Consider the following 23,256-nt stretch of genomic DNA (forward strand, 5'->3'; position numbering starts at 1 on the left):
CTGAATCTTCTTGTTCAATTACATGAACCTCAAGACAATACAGAAGAAAACGAATTCTTCTGAGGAATTAGAAAAAAATTAAGTAGGAAATAAAAGTATTTTGCTTTAGACTTTTTAAAGGTGTTTTCCTTTGAGGTTTTCAATAAAAATAAATCACTAAAATAACTTTTGAGTGCTAAAGGTAAATTTAGCTGAAAATTCAATAATGTTCTAAGGAGATTGGGGGTAAAAGGTCCAAAGGAAGATAAATTACTAACTCTAATATGGAAGAAAAAAATCTAAGATGTTTATTTCTGAAAAGCTTTGGTCTAACATGTAAGCCTCAAGAACATACAACTTTAAAAATATGTATTTAAAATTGAAAGTTAATAAATGTATATATGCTTAAATTTAAATATTTTAAAACTTCCTTTAAATTAGCATTCATATTCTCACAAAGGTGTCAATGAAAATTTCATGTTCACATTGCAGGCAGAAATTGATTCATTATTGATATAAAATTATTTCAATCAGTCAAAAGTTTTCACTTTGGCATTCACCTTCCAAGAATGAAGTGAAAACAAATGCAATTAGTATTTCCATATTCACTCCTTTAATTTCCCTGGAAAACTAAAAATTAGTCCAGCTGTAAAAATATGAGGCACACATTAAAGAAGAGACATGTTTAACATCAAGCATTGTGGAATTTTTCTTTACAAGATGATTTCAAGGCCCAGATAAATAAAAATACTTCAGGCAATACACAGTAAATATTTTATTTTAATAATAGCATAGAATTCTTCTGAAGAAAATTGTTATACATTATAGCTATTATTTTACAGTAACAGAGAGAAAATAAAATTAGAGATACAAATATTAAAGGCCAATTATCAAAATGAAATTAACACAGATTATTATTCATAAGAACAATGTAAACAGAATCATCTATTTGATTTAACATCAAATATATTTTTGGCATATAATTATTTTTACAATGAGAATTATTAATTATTCAACCAATTCAAATATACTCATTCAGCCAAAAGAACAAAATAAGCCTCTTAGAAATTCAAGATTTATAGATTGATATTAAACATTTTCTCAATACATAGAATATTCTGATCTCCATTGAGTTAAACTGTACAAACACTCATATCTATTGTTTTATAGCTTATAATTAGGTATAGCTTGTCACCAGAACTCCTTGTCCAAAATATCACTATTAATTGTACGAGGCAAAGTCCTATAATAAAATTACTGTAATAATGGCCACATCTTTTCAAAAACAGAATATGGAAGTTTCCATTTTCATGACTATGAATCTGGTTTTCCAAAATTGGGTTCCCAAATCCAGTTTCTAAATGTTTCAACAGAGGTGAGAAAGTAAAGGAAATAAATGATTTAATGGAACTCTGGAAAAAAAACTATCATAGATCTTAGTTTGAAAAATACATCAAACATGAGAGATACCATGAATGACTCAGAATTTTATAATAATGCCTATATCAAACTTTATTAGTTAGCTAAAGGGCAAAGAGTAAGAGGCAAGTTAAAGGTAATACTTGCTTTTAACAAAGCAGACTAAGTAATATGTTAAGTGTTAGGGTGGGATAGGAAAGAACTCAGGCATGGCAAAAATCGCCTCTTGGGCTTTCTATATAAACATCTATTTTAGTTTTGGACTGTTCACTGAGAGGAGCTCTCCCTATCCATGAAATGCTTCCCAGACCAACAGGTCTTGGTCTAGTAGCTGTAGGAAGGCAGCAGTGTGAAAATGTAGGAAATGGAAGCCAATTTGTGTCCAAAGTTAGTACACCCTAACTGGACTCTTTTTAAACTGGGTTATTCAAATGCCAGCAAAAAGTACAGGCTTTAGCTAAAGAACATGAATAGACATCTGTCTTAAAAATGCCTGGAAGAGGTCATGATTATTGGCCTTATGTTCTCCCAGAATAAGAACTTATAAAGTCCTGGAAATCCTCAGCTCTCTCCAGCCACCTTTCCAAATAAAATCTTAATGAATATATTTTAAATCCTTTATTGGGCTCTGTAATCCCTTCAACCAAATAGCCAAGCTGCAATCGTTTTATGTAACATCTGTTTCACTGGAAAATGTGGGAAGTTATTTTGATATTGTCTAGCAAGATCAATAAGTAAACACTGTTCACCCCAAGCCAAATGATATTGCCCTTCAGGGAGCTTTTAGAAAGAAAATAAACTGATAAACCAAGAAAGCAGATTGTATGCATAGCAAAGCCCTTCAGCACAGTGCAAACATGTTCTTTATGAGGAGGTGCAAACCCACTTGGTAATTTCAAGTGAGAGGCAACAGAAGTCTTTCTTAATCCAAAGTCAGAAGTTTCCGAAGAACTTCAAGCACAATATCGTAACAAAAGTGATACTGCTCCTATATACATATATATAAAAAACAACAGAATGTTAAGTAATTGAATAACAGAATCCATTTTCAGAAAACACATTTGTAATTTTCAGCCACACTGGAAAGTTCCTAAAAAGAGCAAACATTTAACTATAAACACTTAAGAACTTTATGCGAATACATTTTTAAAACTATGAGGAAGATAAATGATCAAAATATAGCTCTTGGCCTAGAACTAGTTACCTTAAGGCTTAACATAACTGTTTTTTTTAATCATTATCCATATTCTATTAATCTACCCTCCCAATGACTACTAACAAATCTGTGACATAAATGATGTCTTTTTATGACCTCCTGATAACCTTGACAGTTTAGTGGCAAGTAAATATCTCAAACTGCTATCCAGAAATGTTTTAAAAATAACTTCAGATGTTACTTAAATAGCACAGCATTATGGACAAGGCATGTGTTTCGACACGAGGAGACCTCAACTTCAGGCTTGGCTCCTCCCCTTCTATCTGAGTGACCCCATGGAGCAGGCTTTATTGCTCTGAATTTGAAGTACTTGGTCAGGAATACCAGAGAACCAGAGCAAAACTAATGTCTACCTCAAACAGTAGGAATTCAATGAGATTATGTCAATAAAAGAGCTTTTAAGTGGTAAAGTGTTATGCAATGTTAATCTTTATATTCATTATTCTTATTATTATGTATGTGGTGAAAGCTTACCTTCGTTTGAACCATGCCAGAACGTTGTTCTCTCATTTGGGCCACTATATCCATGATGTTGAACTGTAATAAGATGACAGTAATTTTGTATGATCCAAATGGGGGAAAAACACAAATTCACAGATTGCCAAAAAGGGTGAAAGAGATGTCAAGATTTAATCAGAAAGATCTCATTTTCACTCACAAGAAAATCTACTATTTTTAACTTAGCCCAATGGATAAGGAAGACTGTTTTAATAGGTTTTCAGGAGAAAGCAGGAAGCAATCATTCATAATAAGAAATGCTCTCCAAAATAAGTAATAAATTTGCCCTTGTGTGTCCCTGTTTGTTATCCAAAGGCAGAACTTAAAGCAGCACTGTAATTCTGGAAAGGCACAGAAGACTTTCTCTGACCCCAACAGTAGCATATCTGTTTCTTATATGAAGATCCCTGTCAACTCACACGGAAACTGGGAGCAACAGTCGACCCAACACTAGATTCCAGACTGTGTGTGGACACCAGTACAGCTGGGTGTGGTCATTGAGTTGGTGCAGGCCTACAAAGGTCTGTTGCTGGTCCACAATGAGTCAAGAAACTGGGAGTAAGTGCTCAGAAACTCTTATGGCAATTTGACACTGGCACAGCACTGAGAAGTGTGCTCAGCTGAACAGGATATAGACCAACTCAGGTGTTGCTGAACTTGCCTGGAGAATCACATGTGGGACAAGCTGAGAATGAGTCGTTTCAGCAAGACATTGTGGACACATGTAAATGTTGTCAACTGTAACCCCAAAGCATATAAAAATAGAAAACAATAAGCATTCCTTTATTTTCATAGCTTATCATTTTTATAATTAAAATTTTTAATTAACCCTTTGAAAAAACTTTTTGTTTTTTAGAGACAGGGTCTTGCTCTGTTGTCTCAGCTGCTGGAGTACAGCGGTGTCATCATATTTCACTGCAATCTCAAACTACAATCCTCCCTCCTCAACCTCCTGAGTAGCAAGAACTATAGGTGCGTGCCACCATGCCCAGCTAACTTTTTTATTTTTATTTTTGTAGAGATGGGGTCTCACTATGTTACCCAGGCTGGTTTCAAACTCCTGGCCTAAAGTGATCCTCAGCCTTGGCCTCCTAAGGTGCTGGGATTATAGGCGTCAGCCACCATATCTGCCATAAAAAACATTTTATTTTATAATACAGATATACAGGAAGTTGTACAGGGTGGCCCTGTGTATCTTTCACCCAGTTTCCCAGATGGTGTCATCTTGTTTAACAAGATATAATATCAAAACCAGGAAACTGACACTGGGACAATCCACAAAGCTTAATTCAGATTTCACCAGTTTTACATGCAACTGTTAGTGAGTGTGTGAGAGTGTGTATGTGTGCATGTGTGCATGCACAGAGCTCCATGCAATTATATCATATGTGAAGATTCATGTAACTATAACCACAGTCCAGATACAGAGCTGTTCCACCACAAGACTTCCTCCTGCTATCCCTATAGAGTCACACTCACCCACCCCAATCTCTAACCCTTGGCAAATAGTAATCTGTTCTCCTTCTCTATGCTTTTGCTATTTCATGAAGAAATAGCAAAATTCACTATATGAATAAAATTGCACAATAGCTAACCTTTTGTGATTGACTTTTTTCCCACCCAGAATAACTTGGAGATCCATCCAAGTTGTTGGTGTAACAATAGTTTGCTTCCTTTTATTGCTAAATAATATTCCATGATGTGGATATGTGCCACTTTATTTAACCATTAATTTGTTGAAGGACATCTGGGTTGTTCTGGTTTTTGGCTATTGTGAATATAATCTGCTATGAACATTTACATACAGGTTTCTGTATGAACATAAATTTTGATTAATCTGGGATAAATGCCCCAAGAGTGCTATTGCTGGGTTATATGTCAACTTTAGTTAGTTTTGTTTTTGTTTTCTTTCCAAGAAACTGCTCAATTGTTTTCCGCAGTAGCTGGTACCAGTCTACATTCCCAATGTCTCATACATATGGGTAATGTATGAGCAATACAGTTTCTCCAAATCTTCACGTAATTCTCCAAATCCTCACCAGCATTTCCAAATCTCCATCAGCATGGGGTGCTGTCACTATTTTTACATAAGCCTTTCTGATAGGTGTGTAATGCTACTCCATCCTGGTTTTAATTAGCATTTCCCCAAGGGCTAATGAAACTGAGCATCTTTTCACGTGCTTGTCATCTGTATGTTCTCTTTGGTGAACTGTCTGTTCATGTCTTTTACCCATTTCTGTTTTTCTTTTTTTTTAACTATTGATTTTTGAGGGTTCCTTATAAATTCTAGATCCAAGGCCTTTGTTGGATATGTGCCCTGCATATAGTTACTCTCTAGCTTGTTTTTTTTTTTTTATCCTCTTCATTGGGTCTTTCACAAAACATAAAATTTTAGTTTGCTTTCCCTCTGAGATCAGTGATGGCAACAATGCCTGCTCTCACCACTCTTATTCAATATAGCACTTGACATTTTAGTACAGCAATAAGACCAGAAAATAAGTAGGATGTATACAGATCTAAAAGGATGAGACAAATCTATATGCACATGGCATGACTGTCTATGTAGAACACACTAAAGAATCTAAAAAAAAAAAAAAAACCTACAAAACCTCTAAGAGCTAATAAGTAATTTCAACAAGATCACAGGGTACAAGATCAACAAATGAAAATCAATTAAATTTCTACATACTAGCAATGAATATGTGGAAACTGAAAGTACAAACACAATACCATTTACAATTGCTCCAAAGAAAATGAATAGGGTAAATTTAACAAAACAGATACAAGATCTATACACTGAAAATGACAAAATGCTGATGAAAGAATTCAAAGAAGACCTAAATAAATACACTTACCATGTTCATGGATTGGAAGATTCAATACAGTAAAGATATCAGCTCTCTCCAATTAAACTACAGATTTAAAGTAATTTCCATCCAAATCCCAGCAAGTTTTGTGTAGATGTAGCCAAACTAATTCTAAAATTTATTAGAGAAAGCACAGACCCTAGGATAGCTCAAACAATTTTGAAAAAGGAGAATAACGTGGGAGGAATCATTCTATCTGACGTTAAAGCTTACTATATCACTACAATAATCCAAAGGGTGGTACTGGCAGAAGGATAGACACACTAATCAATAGAACAGAATACGGAACCAGAAATAGGCCCATACAAATATGCCCAATAATTTTTGACAAAGGTACAACAATAATTCAATAGAGGAATAATAGAATTTTCAATAAATGATATTGAAACAACTAGCCATCAATAGGCCAAAAAATGAATCTTCACCTAAATTTCATAATTTGTTAACTCAAAATGTACTATGGACTTAAATGTCAAATATGAACTTACAGAATTTTCATAAAAGAACACAAAAAAATTATTCAGGCCCTCAGCTAAGTCATGAGCTGTTAGACTTGATATCAAAACATGATCCATAAAAGGAAAAACTAATAAAATACAATCTCATCAGAATTAAAAACTGTAACTTCTTTAAAAGCATTTTTTTAAATTATAATTTAAGATTAGGCAAATTATGGAAACACATTTGAATTACTAATTTTTAATCAGTTTACTGACTATAAAACAAGCATGACTGGACTGTTCAGTTAAGAAAAGACACAGCTTTCCAAATGTGGCTGTAGTGGTTAACCAAATAATGAAGATGGAAGTGACTGCAATGAAATGAAGACAAAGAGTTATATAATTTTCACTTGGAGTTATGATTCCTCATATATTGAGTTTTATAGTCATTATTGATTGTGAAGCTCTAAAACTACACTTGTGTTATTTCCAAAGATGTACTGGTTAACAAAGCAAAGGAACCATTAAGACTTATTTGTAATTTACATAAAAAATAATTAATTCAAAGATAAAATAATTATCTTAAAGAGAATTAGATTAAAAAGACAAGAGAGGACTTCTGGTTCCAAAATAACAGTGTAGAAGCAAGCTGGCTTCACTTCTTTACAAAGAAAACCAAAACCAAATATACAGCACTGAAATTATCACCAACAATATCCCAGAAATCAAATACAAGGAGAAGACAGTTCCTGGATCCACAGAGATGGGAAAAAAACTCTAAGTAGGCAGTAAGAGAATTGGGTTTCCACATCTGCAATGCCCATTCCTCCAATTTGCCCAGCACCAAGAGTGCAAAAAATCTCCACCTGATTCATGATTTCTATACCAGAAAAGGTGACATCCAGGTTTCCCACCATCTGGGTTACCTGGCAGGAAACCTGTCCCTACCTCAACCCACAGGAAGCACTACATGTGCCTGAAGAAAGAAATATCCTGAGAACAGTCAGAAACAAACAGGTGAGGTGGGACTACCATCCCTAGCCCTGGAAACTCTGGTCTGTAACTCAGCTAAAGGAGATGCCAAACCAGAGTGGTTGTTCAGTAGCACCACATTGCAGAAGATACATTGCACAGGACCCCTGGGCATGAATCTCTAGCCACCTTTCCCACACTGCCATGATATCTCCTTTGAGACTTTCCCTAATTGGAATGAGCAGCTCTCTTATTGTTTACTGGAGCCAAGGCAAACTTGGTCGTAAGGTGACATCTAGTGCCAAAAAGAAGGCAGCAACTTAGCCCCTCACCAAAAAAAAAAAAAAAGAAAAAAAAAATTCGACAGGTAAATTACATAGAATCTATAACCAAATACATTCAATAAAAAACAAAAATAAGCCAGACAGAGAACACTGGAATAAATAACTAATCCTTCATTCAAAGACATCAATACAAGATATATATTTCTTGCACATCCAGAAGAAACTGCAGTCAACACAAAACCATGACCTCCCCAAATGGATAAAGCAAGGAACCAGTGACTGACCCTCATGAGATAGCCATATAAGAGCTCCCTGATCAAAAATTCAAACTAGTATTAATAGCTTTGAGGAAACTCAGAGATCTCCAAGGTAACAGAACACCAATTCAAAAATTTATTAGACAAACTTAACAAAGAGATTGAAATAATTTAAAAATCAAATAGAAATCTTGGAGCTGAGAAATATATTAGCTGAACTGAAAAATTCATTACGGCCTCACAATAGCAGAATGAATCAAGCAGAGGAACGAATCAGTGAGCTTGAAAACCGGCTACTTGAAAATACAGTCATAGGTGGAAAAAGAATAAAAAAGAATGAAGATCATCACCAAATATAGACAATTACCTCAAAAGACCAAATCCAAAAATTACTGGTGTTCAAGAGGGAGTTGAACAAGAGCAAGGGGTAGGAAGCTTATTCAAAGAAATAATAACAAAACTTTCCAAAATGCAACAGATATAAATATTCAGGTATAAGAGCGTCAGAGAACACCAAACATATTCAACCCAAATAAGGCTACACCAAAGCATAAAATAATAAAACTCTCAAAGCTCAAGGATAAAGAGAGGATCCTAAAAAGTAGCAGGAGAAAAGAAGTAATTAACATATAAAAGAGCTCCAATTGATCTGACAATTGACTCTCAACAGAAATCATATAGGCCAGGAGGAAGTGGGATAAATTTTCAAAGTGTTGAAAGAAAAAAAAAAACCTGTTATCCAAGAACACTATATTCAGCAAAGGTACTTTCAAATATGAAGGAATGATAAAGTATTTTTCAGATAAACAAAATCTGAGGATTCAACACCAGCAGACCTGACTTACAAGAAATGCTAAAGCGAGTTCTTCAGAAGGAAAATAAAAAAATACAAAAAACCACATACACATTCAAAAAGAAAACTTTTCAAGGCATAAAATCCACTGGTAACATTAACAACATGGACAAAACCAGAATATTCTATTATTGTAATGATGGTGTGCAATCCATGCCTAACTCTGGTATGAAGCTGAAAGATAAACTCATAAAAAGCCGTAATAGCTACAGCAACCTATTAAGAGAAAGGTAATATAAAAATACACAAATTTAGATAATAAGCAGTTGAAATGTGGTGGGGATGGAGTTAAAGCATAGAGATTTTTTTTTAAATTTTTTCTTTGTTTCTATTCTTTACTTTGTGATCTAAGATAAGTTGTCACTTCTTTAAAATAGCTTCTTGAGATCCACTCAAGGCAAAAAGAACTGGCAAGTCCCCACAGCTGTCTGCTGGGCAGAAAACCCTAGGCTATGGGTGCCACATCAGCTGTACACCCACGGCAACACCGCCCTGCCTGGAGATCTCACACCCTTGATCTACTGCATCAACAAACCATCTGTAGGTCTACTGCACAATTAGCTCTGACTCCCAAGCACAGAGGATCAGCAGGCCTCCAGTGTGCTGTGGATCTCCTGATGACCTAATCTTTGGCTCGAGCTGCCCCAAGGGAGGAGAGAGCACAGGCTGCCAGGGTTCCCCTTGGGGTTAAAGAGATGTGGGCATGGTGCCAGTGACTGGAGGGGGCTCCCCTAAGGCCTGGAAATGGACCTGGCAGGGGATCATCGCTACCTCTTCCCACCACCCCCACTGCTGCAAATGTGCTGAAATACAGAAGAGCCGTGTGACTGAGAGTCTATTTGCCGGCCATTATTCTCAAGCACCACCTACTGGATTGAAGCCTAAATTACAACACCCCAAACTCTTCCAGTATACACTGCCTGTGAAATCCAGTGCCAGAATCTAGCCACAAGTATTAATAAATATCCCATACAGAGTGTTGGCCCTCTGAAAGCACCCAGAAATAAAGCCAACTGACTATACTCAGCTTACGCTACAGTCAAACCCTCAAGGGATACAAAGAATATAAAAACAAAAAGCCTCATCGAAATGATAGCAAATTCAACAAGATAAAAGAACACCTGCCCTCTCAGAAGAGAAAGATTTAATGCAAGAACTTTGGCAATTCAAAAAGTCAGTGCCTCCTTATCGCCAAACAATAGTACTAGCTTGCCAGAAATTGTTCTTAACTAAATTGAGATGGCTGAAATGACAAACATAGAACTCAGAATCTGGGTGGTAAGGAAGCTTAATGAGATTCAGGAGACAGCTGAAACCTAATCCAAGGAATTTGGTAAAATGATCCAAGAGTTAAAAAGTTGACAAAGCCATTTTAAGAAACAAACAAACTGACCTTCTGGAATTGAAAAATTCACTACAGAAATTTCATAATACAGTTGGAAGCATTAACAACGGAATAGACCAAGATGAGGAAAGAATCTCAGAGCTCAAAGATTGGTCCTTCAAATCAATTCAGTCAGACAAAAATAAAGAAAAAAGAATTTCGGGCCGGGGGTGGTGGCTCATGCCTATGATCCCAGCACTTTGGGAGGCTGAGGTGGGAGGATCTCTTGGGGCCAGGAGTTTGAGACCTGCCTGGCCAACATGGTGAAACCCCATCTCTACCAAAAATACAAAAACTAGTGAGGCTTGGTGGCACGCGCTTGTAGTCCCAGTTACTCAGGAGGCTGAGGCATGAAAATTGCTTGAACCTGAGAGGTGGAGGATGTAGTGAGCTGAGATCACGCCACTGCACTCCAGCCTGGGCGACAGACCAAGACTCTGTCTCAAAAAAAAAAAAAAAATTGAAAATGAACAAAACCTCCAAGAAATAAGAGAGTATGTAAAGAGACCAAACCTATGACTCACTGGCATTTCTGAAACAGAAGAAGAGTAAACAACTTGGAAAACATATTTGAAAATATAGTAGTGCGCAAAACTTTTCCCAATCTCACTACAGAAGTCAATAGGCAAATTTAAGAAATTCAGCAAAGTCCTGTGAGATACCATACAAGATGACCATCCTCAAGACATATACTTAACAGATTCACCAAGGTCAATGCAAAAGAAAAAATCTTAAAGGCAGCTAGAGAGAAAGGTCAGCTTACTTACAAAGGAAATCCCATCAGGCTAGGAGTAGACCTCTCAGCAGAAACTTACAAGTGAGAAGAAACTGTGGACCTATTTTCAGCATTATTAAATAAAATAAACTCCAAACAATAATCTGATATTCTGCCAAAGAAAGCTTCATAAGCAAAGGAGAAATAAAATCCTTTTCAGACAATCAAAGCTAAGGCAATTCATGAGCACTAGACCAGTCTTACAAGAAGTCCTTAAGGAAGTGCTAAACGTGGAAATGAAAGAACAGTACCTGGCACCACAAAAACACAAGTACATGGCCCACAGACACCACAAAGGAAATACACAATCAAATCTACAAAGCAACCAGCCAACAATGTGATGACAGCATCAAAATCTCACATATTGATATAAACCTTGAAGGCAAATGGTCTAAATACCCAACTTAAAAGGCTTAGGATGGCAAATTGGATTAAAAAAATAAGGCCCAACCATATTCTGTCTTCAAGAGACCCATCTCACATGTAAGAACACCCACAGGCTCAAAGTAAAGGGATGGAGAAAGATCTATCATGCAAATGGAAAACAAAAGGAAAGCAGGGGTCACTATTCTTATATCAGATAAAACAGACTTTAAACCAACAATGATCTAAAAGGACAAAGAAGGGCATTACACAGTGACAAAGGGAAAAATTCAAAAAGAAGAGTTAACTATCTTAAATATACACACAGCTAACATTGGAGCACCCAGATTCATAAAACAAGTTCTTCTGGACCTATGAAAAGACTTAGTCACACAATAATATTGGGAGCCTTCAATACCCAACTGGCAGGATTAGAGAGATCATCAAAGTGAAAAATTAATAAAGAAATTCTGGTCTTAAATTCAACACTTGACCAATTGGACTCAATAAATATCTAAAGACTAGTCCACTCCAAAACCATAGGATATACAGTCTTCTTATCTGCACATGGAATATACTCTAAGATCAACTATATGCTCAGCCATAAAGCAAATCTGAAAAAGTTTAAAAACACTGAAATCATCTCAAGCATACTCTCAGACCACAGTACAATAAAAACAGAAATTACTACCAAGAAGATCTCCCAAAACTACACAATTACTTGGAAATTAAACAACTTGCTCCTAAATGACTTTTGGGTAAACAAATGAATTCAGAAATCAAAAAAATTCTTTGAAATTAATGAAAACAGAGACAAAACAAATCAAAATCTTTGGGATGCAGCTAAAGCAGTGCTAAGAGTATAGTTTATAGTGCTAAATGCCTACATCAAAGAAGTTAGGAAGATCTTAAATGAACAACCTGATGTCTCACCTAGAGAAACTAGAAAAAAAGAACGAATCAATCCCAAACTAGCAGAAGAAAACAAATAACCAAAATCAGAGCAGAACTGAATGAAATTAAGATGGAAAAATGTATACGAAAGATCAACAAACAATTTTTTTTTTTTTGAGATGGAGTCTCGCTCTGTCTCCCAGGCTGGAGTGCAGTGACACAATCTCAGCTCACTGCAACCTCTGCCTCTTGGGTTCAAGCAATTCTCCTGTCTCAGCTTCCCAAGTAGCTGGGACTGCAGGTGCATGCCATCACACCTGGCTAATTTTTGTATTTTTAGTAGAGACGGGGTTTTGCCATATTGATCAGGCTGGTCTCGAACTCCTGACAGCAGGTGATCCACCCGCCTCGGCCTCCCAAAGTGCTGGGATCACAGGCATGAGCCACCGCGCCTGGTCTGTTTTTTGAAAGAATAAACAAAATTGATAGACTGCTAGCTAAACAACAAAAAAAGGAAAATCTAAGCCCAATCAGAAATGACAAAGATGACATTACAACTAATCCCACAGAAATATAAAAGATCTTCAGAGATTATTATAAATATCTATGCACACGAAAAATAGAAAATCTAGAGGAAAGGAGTAAATTCCTGAAAACTCCCAAGATTCAACCAGGAAGAAATTCCTGTTCAAGAAAACCTGAACAGACCAATAATGAATTCCAAAAGTGAATCAGTAATAAAAATCCTACCAACCAAAAAAAGCCCTGGACCAGACGGATTCACAGCTAAATTCTACCACATGTACAAAGAAGAACTGCTACCAATCCTACTGAAACCATTCCAAAAAATTCAAGGAGGAGGGACTCCTCTCTAACTCATTCTATGAAGCCATTATCAACTTGATACCAAAATCTGACAGAGACACAATGAAAAAAAAGTTCAAGCCAATATCCCCGATGAACATAGAGGCAAGAAAAAAAAAATCCTCAACAAAATACTAGCAAAACAAATGTAACGACACATCAAAAAGATAATGCACTATGACCAAGTGGGATTTATCCCCAGAATGCAAGTATAATTTGACATATGCAAATCAATAAATGTGATATATCAACAGAATGAATGACAAAAACCATATGAGAATCTTAATAGATGTAGAAGAAGCATTTGATAAAATTCAACATGCTTTCATGATAAAAAAAAAAACTCTAAACAAATGAGGCATAGAAGGAACATATCTAAACACAATAAAGACGATATATGACAAACACACAGCTAAGATCATACTGAATGGGGAAAAGCTCAAAGCCTTTCTTCTAAGAACTGGAAAACAGGTCAAGAATGCCCACTTTTACCACTCTTATTCAGTATAATGTTGGATGTCCTAGCCATTGCAATTAGTCAAGAGAAAGAAATAAGGGGCATCCAAATTGGAAAAAAGGAAATTAAATTGTCCTTCTTTGCATGTAACATGACTATATATTCATATATTCATATACATATGTATATATATATATATATCCCCCAAAACTAATGACTCTACCAAAACACTCTAAGAACTAATAAACTAATTCAGTACAGTTGCAGGATACAAAGTCGACATACAAAAATCAGTGATATTTCTAGACGCCAATAACGAACTAGCTGAAAGGAAATAAAGAAGGTGATCTTACTTACAATAGCTATTAAAAAAAAAAACACCTAGGATAAATTTAACCAAAAAAGTAAAAGACTTCTATGAGGAAAACTATAAAACACTGATGAAAGAAACAAAGAGGACAGAAACAAATGGAAATAATCCTACGCTAATGAATTGGAAAATGGAATACTATGCAGCCATAAAAAAAGAGTGACATCCTGTCATTCACAGCAATATGGACAAGTCTGGAGAACATTGCATTAAGCAAAACAAGGCAGGCACAGAAAGATAAATACTGCATGTTCTCATTTATATATGAGAGCTAAAAAATCAAACTCATGGAAGTCAAGAGTAGAACTGTGGGTATTAAAGATGATAAGGAAAGGTTGGCTAACAAATACAAAATTAAGCTAGATAGGAGGAATGAGCTCTGGTGTTCTGCATCACTGTAGGGCAAATATGGTTAATTATAATTTATTGTATATATTTAAAGAGCTAGGAGAGAAGATTTTTGATGTTCACAACACAAAGAAATGACAAATGTTTGAGGTGATGGATATGTTAACTACCTTGATCTGATCACTACACATTGTATACATATATCTAAATATCACTCTCTGTACCCCACAAATATGTACAATTATTACATGTCAACTAAAAATAAAAGGAAAAACAACATAGATGGAATCATTTTAACAGATAAAACTTGAGAATAAAAATAATCATAAAGGAAATATTGTGATCATCACATCTGATTCCTGTGTCTATCTCTTAGCTAGTTCGAAATTAAAAACAAAAGTAAAGGATTGTGAATTATTGACTCAAACTCAATTATATTATTATGTTTATTTTGCAAATGAGAAAACTAGATTTGAGAGAGGATGAGCAATTTACCCAAAGTCACCAAAATCTAAAGTATGTGGCAAAACAGGCAGTCAAACAGGGACCCCTCATTAACTCAGAAGTCTACATTTTTTCTCACATTCTTATGTGCTTGTCACTTATATTCATTAAAAACAGGCACATTCCATCAACATTCTCTAGTAAGAGTCTAAACACCCCGTGTAAGATACAGGGAAGGAAAAGGAAATGGAACTCACATTTTCTGTGTATCTATTATGTTCCAGACACTGTCCTAAGCCATTATTTACAATACATACTTTAATCCTCACAAACACCCCCAGGAACCTGCAGCAAGTTCGGTGAGAATCAGGTATCCAAAGCTCATGTGCTTTTGATTTACTAAGTTGCTTTTGAAGACCAAATATTAGTCTTCCAAATGATCAGGCTATTAAATGTAGTGTGTAAACATCAACAGCATCAGTGTATCTGCTTGATTCACACACTTACTGAACAGTTCTTTACGATGGCACAGAACACGACATCCACACATAGGAACACCCCTGTCCGGCCTATGCCGGCACTGCAGTGAACAACCATGGGTCCTGTAAGGTGGCTCTTCCTTGCATAACGAATATATTTTATGAAGCTATCTGCTGAAGCAGGAGTGCCATGGTCTGGCCACTTGGTGAACTGCAACTGTTTTACAGCGTGACTAGTTCCCGTCTGTTAGAGAAAGAAACAGAGCGAGAAAGACATTTATTGATTTCTTATATTAGAGACCTCACGCCAACTTCTAATATTCAAATGATAATAATAATGGCTATATGGTATTACCTTGGTATTATATAGAACTTTCAAAAAGTACTCAAACCTCTTTTTGATGTTTATAAGAATTCTGGAAGTTGCTAGGAATAGAGGTTTTCTCCATTTTACAAAGGAGAGCACAGTAACAACAATAAAAATACCAGTATTAACAGGTAACAAAAATTAAGCACTTGCTATGTGGCAGTTACTATGCTAGGGGCTTCACATGAATTCTCTCCTTTAATCTTCACACCAACCATGTGAGATAGGCACCATTTTATCTCCATTTTACAGATGAAAATTTAAGGATGAGGGGGACGAGAGATGTATGCTAGGTCAGAAGGTTCACACGTTTAGAGCTGGAACTGTAATGTAGGTGTCTTGAATTCTAATCTACCATCATTCTTCTGTACCATGAGGCTGCAGGAAAACCAAGATTTCAAAATGCTTAGAGTGAGAGATGGACTGTCATGTTAGGAATAAGACCAAAAGGCAAAGTATCTTAGTTTAGAAATGACATATGAAATTTAATTAAGACATATAGGTGTCTGACAAGAGAGGCACCAATCTCTTCCAGCGATGAAGACAGGGTAGTCAATGACCATGAGAGTAGATTGTGGGTCCCACTATTGTGCTGAGCCCCCTTGAAGTGGAGTCATGAAACTCTTCCCAGCATTGTCAGATAAAGCACTTTGAATTTACCTATATCTCATCCAAAGGGATCATGACCCTTTCCTCAGTGTGGGGCCCTTATTTTATCACACATGGGACCCTAATGGAAGAACTCAAAATGAGTTTCTCACTTCTCCTATGCTTCTCCCGAATGCACCTCTTTTTCCTAAGCTTCCTGAATAAAGATGCTAGTGCTCAGAGCTCTATTCTAATCCACAGTGTCGACTGAAATTTGTGATAGTTAATTTTATGTGTCAACTTGGCTGAGCCCTGGTATCCAGATACTAGGCCAAATATTATTTTGTGCCTCTGTGAAGGTATTTTTTAGGTGAGAGTAACATTTAAATTGGTAGAATTTGAGTAAAGCAGGTTATTCTCCATAAAGTGGGTTGGCTTCATCTAATCAGCTGAAGGCCTTAAGAGAACAAAAACTGACCTCCCATGAGCAAGAAGGAATTCTACCAGCAGATTGCTTTTGGACTCAAACTCCAATTCTTCCCTGGGTCTTCAGCCTACTTTCCCACCCTGCAGATTTGCCAACCCTCCACAATCACTTGAACCAACTCCTTAAAATTAATCTCTCTCTCTGGATCAGTCCCATAACCTGTATTCAGGGATCTCAATGTTATACTGCTAGAAAAATACACATAATCACATATTTTGTTGCTACTACAAATGTATGGGTCAAACCTCAGCATCACTCAGCAACCCTTTTCCTGGTGATTGTGCTCCAATCAACTTCTTTGGTGATGACTCCAAAACTCACCATTCTCTGCAAGTTTCCTGTTCAACTCCTATTCCCTTCACTCGTGTTAACACATGTATCACCTACCTGCCAACTGAATCCACTAGAGCAATCTAACTCATTGCTTTCTCCTATAAACCATTCCTTTTCTGTTTTCTAAGTCTATTAGACCAAGGAATCCATGAATTATTCTAGACCAATGCTTCTCAACAGAACTTCCTATACTGAAGCAAATGTCTTAAATAGTGGCAATACAGTAGCCACTATCAACATGCGACTAATAAGCCCTAAAATGTGGCTACTTGCAGGTGAGGAACTCAATTTGTTATTTTACATAAATTTAAATAACTTAAATTTAAACTTAAATATCCACATGTGGTTACTGTATTGAATATATTTTCAGCCCCTCCTCTGTCACTTATAAATCATAAGTCATAAGTCACGTATGTCTCCCAATTTTATCTGCAAAACACTTGCGTCTGTGCTTTCCACCCCCATGCCAACAGCCGTAGTTGATCATGTCACTTACTAAAATTCTTCAATGTCTCCCAATTATCTTCATAATAAAGTTCATGCTACTTAGCTGAAATTTAAGACATTTCACATTCTAGCTGGCCCCTGCTTACTTTTGAGAACCTCATCTCATCTTTTATTACTCCCTGGCACTGAACTTTTACATTTCAGAAACACTTAACTACTTATATTTGTCTCTACACACACCTTATGCTATTTTATATTTTGATCATCTACTTTCTCCCTCCATCTTTTTCATTTCCATAATTCTCAAAACAAATGCCACCTCCTCCAGTAAACCTGTCTCAAAACCCCAAGTAAAGCCAAGTGTTTACCTTCTGAGCCCCAAAGTGCCCAAGACATATCTCAACATTATCACTGAACACGGTAAGTTAGGTATCTATCAGTGAGTGTACCAACCTCTCCACTATTCGGTAAGTACTGATAGTGCTTGGCCCAGTGATTAGCATACTTTAAGGACTCAATACCTATCTGCTACATTTGGCAGAGGCAGGTATAACCCAGAATCAGACAACTTCAACAGTCACTCTCCCTGCCCCACCTCTCTTTTCCAATTTTTTCTTCTCCACAGAATCTGGTTGAGGAGAAGTAGAAGTGGTGGTGGCTTCTGGTACCAGGGACAAGTAAAAAGTTACTTAAGAAGTATCATCGATCGATTTTCCATCCTACTCCTAACTTCTAGTTCTAAGACATCTGCTTATGTGGTGAAACATATATCTAATACTGATGTTTAAAAACTTACGGACTTCTCCACAACTTGAAACATTCGAATGATGAAATATTGAAGTATCTGGTAGTTCTCCAGGAATACACGGAAGTGTTTCAATTCCAATGGCTTCTTCAGAGAAATGGGCCAGTAATGGTAGCATTTGATAATTCCACCTTCTATCTCTCTGGTTATCATGGCAATAACATTCGAATTATTTTCCAACACCATTTGCCAAAAGTCATCTATGGTGCTCAGCAGTGGTCCTTGAGTAGCGATATAAAAATACTCTTCTCCACAATTGACTATTCTAATATAACTAGCATTGATGTAGTCCTTGCTTTTTCCAAGAGGAACGCGTGTTGAATCATCTATTACAGAAACAGAAACATCTGGTAGATAAAGGTGGGAGATACATCACACCCAGACTTCACGAAAGGATTTCACACATGTAAATCCATATATCTCTTTGACCAATAGAGAAGATGGCCTAGGAGTTTCTTTTCAAAATGGTTGAGTCCATGAGTTTAAATTATTTCCTCCCTGAAAACTATTGGCATGACCTAAGAAATATACAATTATGGGATGTTTATTTTTCAGATCAGTTTTTAATAAATGCAGAATGATATCATTAGCATCCAGGTACTTTTGGAAATTTCTGCTAGAAGTGGCATGGGCAAGGTTAAGTCAAGGGAAGTATCCTATAGTTTGCAACTGAACACAACAGAGGAGAAACTCTTTGTGGGAGTAAATGAGTGATATTATCCTGCAAATCTGAAACCTGCAAACCCAGAGCAGCAGGGGCCAGGGGAAAAAAAAAATCTGATAGTTGACTGCAGACAAATTCTAGGATTAACGGAATTCCACCACTGTCCCCAAACTAGACAGCCATATTTTATGTCCATTCTCAGCCTTCATCTGGTGATAGGACATGTTATTCAAAGCAAAGATATTGTGGCAAAAGGATGCTACCAAGGGGAATTGCTCCAAGTAATATGGGACTCATCTAACATGGACTGTTATAACAAATACGAGAGGGAAAACCAGCTATTTGGCCTACTAACCTTCACTGCTCCAGGAGTTCCTTCTTCACCTGACACAGACATCTGAAGCTCTGGTTCCACCACCATCCCCACACTGAGAGCAGAAACACACACAGCAAAGGAGGCCCTTCTCTGCCATGCAGCTCTCTCACCAATAACCTCTCCTTACTACTCAGAATCACATGGACCACTTATCTAGTAAATATGCTGACAAGATCTGAACAGGCATTTATATAATATCTGGCAGAACTCTTCTCAAATTTTAACATAGCACACAGAAACTTTCCCTTGTAAATATGAATGAACAGAAAAAAACAGCCAGGCGCGGTGGCTCACATCTATAATCCCAGTTACTCAGGAGACTGAGGCAGGAGAATCGCTTGAACCAGGGAGGCGGAGGCTGCAGTGATCTGAGACCGCGCCACTGTACTTCAGCCTGGGTGACAGAATGAGTGAGACTCCATCTCAAAAAAAAAAAAAAAATGCTAGATATATAAAGATACCCGGTATTTCAAAAAGGGAGACCATTCTAAAAAATCACAACAAATATTCTCCTTTCTATAAAAGATGATAACACCTTAAAAACTCCTATTTGTATATTAAATAAAATTCAAGAGAGCAATAATTATTTAAAACAATACTTTATACCTATGTTTACTAACAAATATGTTATATTACTAAATTATAAAGGTGATAACAATGGCTTTGTAGGGAGATCTTTCATCATATTTATGTAGGTATATGATGATATATGTCATATAATAATAATAAGCCTGGCAAGTGTTCATCACAATGTTAGCAGTAGTTATTACAGTATCTAAACCATATAAATTACTTCATAGTAAAAAAAGCATTTTTTAAATTTTGAAATGAGATTAAATATGTGAAAATTAAATAATCTAAAATAATAAAAGCTTGATTTCATATAAAAGTCACAATCATTCAACTCAAACTCCTAAAGCAGGAATTGAACAGAAAAACAAATTTATGTTTAGAAAATCAGCTTAAAAAATTTTCCCAGAACTCAGAAAAAAAAGATTAAAAAAACCTACAATAATGATTAAAATGGTAAAAGACACAGCGCATACAAGGGGAATATAAAAAATGAATTTCAGAAGCAAACTGTGGAATTCACTGCAGAAAAGAAATAATTCAAGTGATCATAGGAAAGCTCCCTAAACAGAAGCAGGAGTACTAACAGAATGCAGTGAAACATGCATACCAGGTTCAAGCAGCATGATACGCTACATGTATCACCTTGTCAACTCCAAAACAAACCTTTGAGGGAGGTGCTATTATATTCATACTTTTCAAATAAAGAATCTGTACAAAGTAACTTGTTCCATATTACGCAGCAATCTTCTAGACTCCACAGACGAGGTAAATCTAGACTCTGGTCCAAAAATAATTCCATGCTCTGTTGTCCATCAAGGAAGACTCAAGTTTGCAGACAGAAAGGCCTAAGTGTCAGACAACATTAATGAAGAGAGCCACTAAGACCCCCAGACCAGCAGAGCATAAGGCCACAGGAACAGGAACAGGAAGCAAAAATTATGCTAATGGATGACTAGGGGTAATGGCGACTGGTGCCACTCCCATTTCCACCCCTTGATTCTTGAATCCTGGCTATGGTAGAAACAGCATCATATATTGGTTGCTGACATGGGGCATGTATAATCTCCTGAAGAACATTACCCCAGCCCTGCAAGGTACTGCCACCTAGCTTTCACTGTAATTGAGTCTTCAAAAGGCCATTAATCCATTCTATCAAGCCAGCTGCTTTGAGAGGATAAGGAATATGGTAACATAGTGGCAATGAGGCCATTGCCACAAGGTATTTGCCACAAAGTGAGTTCTTTGATTACAGCAATGCTGTATGGAATACCATGATGGTGGATAAGGCATTCTGTAGGTCCACAGATGGTAAATTGGTGGGAGCACTGTGTGCAGGGAAGGCAAATCCATACCCAGAGTTACTGTCTATTCTAGTAAGAAAAAAGCACTGCTCCTTGAATTATGGAAGTGGTCCCAGTGTAATCAACCTGCCATCAGCTAGCTGGCTGATCATCCCATGGAATAGTGCCCATCAGGTACTCAGTGTTGGTCTCTGTTGCTGGCAGATTGGACACTCAGTAGCAGCTGTAGCCAGGTCAGCCTTGGTGAGTGGAAGTCCATGTTGCTGAGCTCATACATAACCTCCATCCCTGCCATTATGGCCACTTTGTTCATGAGACCTATGGGCAATGACACAATGACAGGGGTGACTGGGGGAATGGTCTAGCTGATATTCATAGAGCATGTCACTCTACTCACTTGATTATTAAAGTCTGCCCCTGCTGAGATCAACCTTTGGTGAGCATTCACATGGGATACAAATATCTTTGTGTTTGTGCCTATCTAGCAAGATCTATTCACGTGCCTCTTCCCCAGACCTTATTGTCACCAATTTTTCCAACCATGTTCCTTCAAATTCCCTGACCATCCAGCTAAGCCATTAAACATAGCCCATGAATCAGTACACATTTATACGTCTGGCCATTTCTCCAAGCAAAAAACAAAAAAACAAAAAACACCAAGTGCACTACCCAATGTTCTGCCCACTGGGAGTTATTTCTCTTCACCACTGTCCTTCAGAGATGTCTCAAAAAAGGGGCTGTAGTGCTATAGCTGTCCTCTTCTGGTTGGTACCTTTATGTCACGCAGAACCTTCTGTAGACCAGGTCCAAGTCTTCTCTTCTTCTGTCAGCTGATCATAGGCAACTCCTCATGAGACAACAGGTGCTGGCTGAAGAGAGCAGGTAATGTAGCAGGGGTGGGAACAGTGAGCATTTGGGCAGCTTCTTCGTGTAACTTATTTGTGCCTTCAGGATCTGCTCAAGCCCAATGTTGTATCTACCACTTTCATTTGATGGTGGAGTGCTGCTGTGTATGCCCAACTTTATGGCTTGGTGGCCCATAGTTAAGCATTCTCTACTTAGTTCTCTACGAAGCAGTCTCTACCAAGGCCCAGTAGCAGGCCAAAAGCTGTTTCTCAAAAAGAGAGTCCAGAGAGGGTGGCAGGAATTTGCTCTGAAATCCTACGTGCCTGCACTGTGATTCATCTAAAGGGGTCTGCCAAAGGTCCAAACAGCACCCTTATCTGCCAATGACACTTCAAGCACCACTGGATCTGCTAGATCATACAGCCCACGTGGCAGAGAGGCTTGCATGGCAGACTGATCCTGTTTCAGAGCCTTCTCTTGTTTTGGGCCCCACTCAAAACTAGCAGCTTTTCACATCACTTAGTAAATGGACCAGAGTAGCACATCCAAATAAGGAATGTTTCCTCCAAAACGCCCTGGTTCACTAGCCATTGTGCCTCTTTTTTGCTTGTAGGAAGAGCCAGATACAATTTATCCTTCACCTTATGATTATCTCCACATGTCCCACAACACTGGACCTCTAGAAATTTCACTGAAGTAGAAGGCCACTGAATTTTTGTTGGATATATCTCCTACCCTCTGACAGACAAATAAGACTAAAGCATTTGCTACTTCTTGTTCACTAGATCCAATCAGCACAATGTCATCAATGTAATAAACCTCTGTAATATCCTGTGGAAGGGAAAGGTGACTGAGATCCCTGAGAACTAAATTACAACATAGAGCTGAAGAGTTAATACACCCCTGAGGTAGGACAGTGAGGGTGTATTGTTGGCCCTGCCAGCTGAAAGTAAACTACTTTTGGTGTTCTTGATTAATAGGTATAGAGAAAAAAGCATTTCCCAGATCAATAGCTACATAGCAGGTATGAAGAGATGTGCTGATTTTCTAAGGCAATGAAACTATATCTGGTATAGCAGCTGCAACTAGAGTCACCATCTGAGGAAGCTTACAATAATCCACTGTCATTCTCCAAATTCCATCTCTTTTTTGTGTAGGTCAAATAGGTGAGTTGAATGGGATGTGATAGATATCAACATCACTTCATCCTTAAAGTCCTTGATGGAGGCATTAATATCAGTAATCTCTTCAGGAATGTAGTATTGCTTTTGCTTTTTTACTATTTTCCTAGGTAGAATCAGTTCTA

The 23,256-nt window shown here is 37.1% G+C and overlaps 1 protein-coding gene across 31 annotated transcripts in view; it reads right to left on the minus strand.

Annotated features, from left to right (window-relative positions):
* Positions 1–739: 739 nt before the first annotated feature.
* PTPN20 (protein tyrosine phosphatase non-receptor type 20) overlaps positions 740–23,256 on the minus strand; it is a 90,816-nt gene continuing 68,299 nt past the window's right edge. For 16 of the 31 annotated variants that reach the window (XM_063607676.1, XM_063607677.1, XM_008961182.5 and 13 more), the window contains 4 exons: positions 18,182–18,516; positions 15,192–15,407; positions 3,089–3,151; positions 740–2,386 (listed from right to left, as the gene is read on the minus strand). In XM_063607676.1, coding sequence (XP_063463746.1) covers positions 2,321–2,386; positions 3,089–3,151; positions 15,192–15,407; positions 18,182–18,516 — 680 coding nt within the window. In that variant the 3' untranslated portion in view covers positions 740–2,320. Of the gene's footprint in view, positions 2,489–3,088; positions 3,152–15,191; positions 15,408–18,181; positions 18,517–20,466; positions 21,423–23,256 lie in introns of those variants that run through there. The other 15 variants (XM_063607681.1, XM_063607682.1, XM_057298876.2 and 12 more) reach the window with 6 other exon arrangements.

Source organism: Pan paniscus, chromosome 8 (assembly GCF_029289425.2).
Source record: "Pan paniscus chromosome 8, NHGRI_mPanPan1-v2.0_pri, whole genome shotgun sequence".
Lineage (NCBI taxonomy): Eukaryota > Metazoa > Chordata > Mammalia > Primates > Hominidae > Pan > Pan paniscus.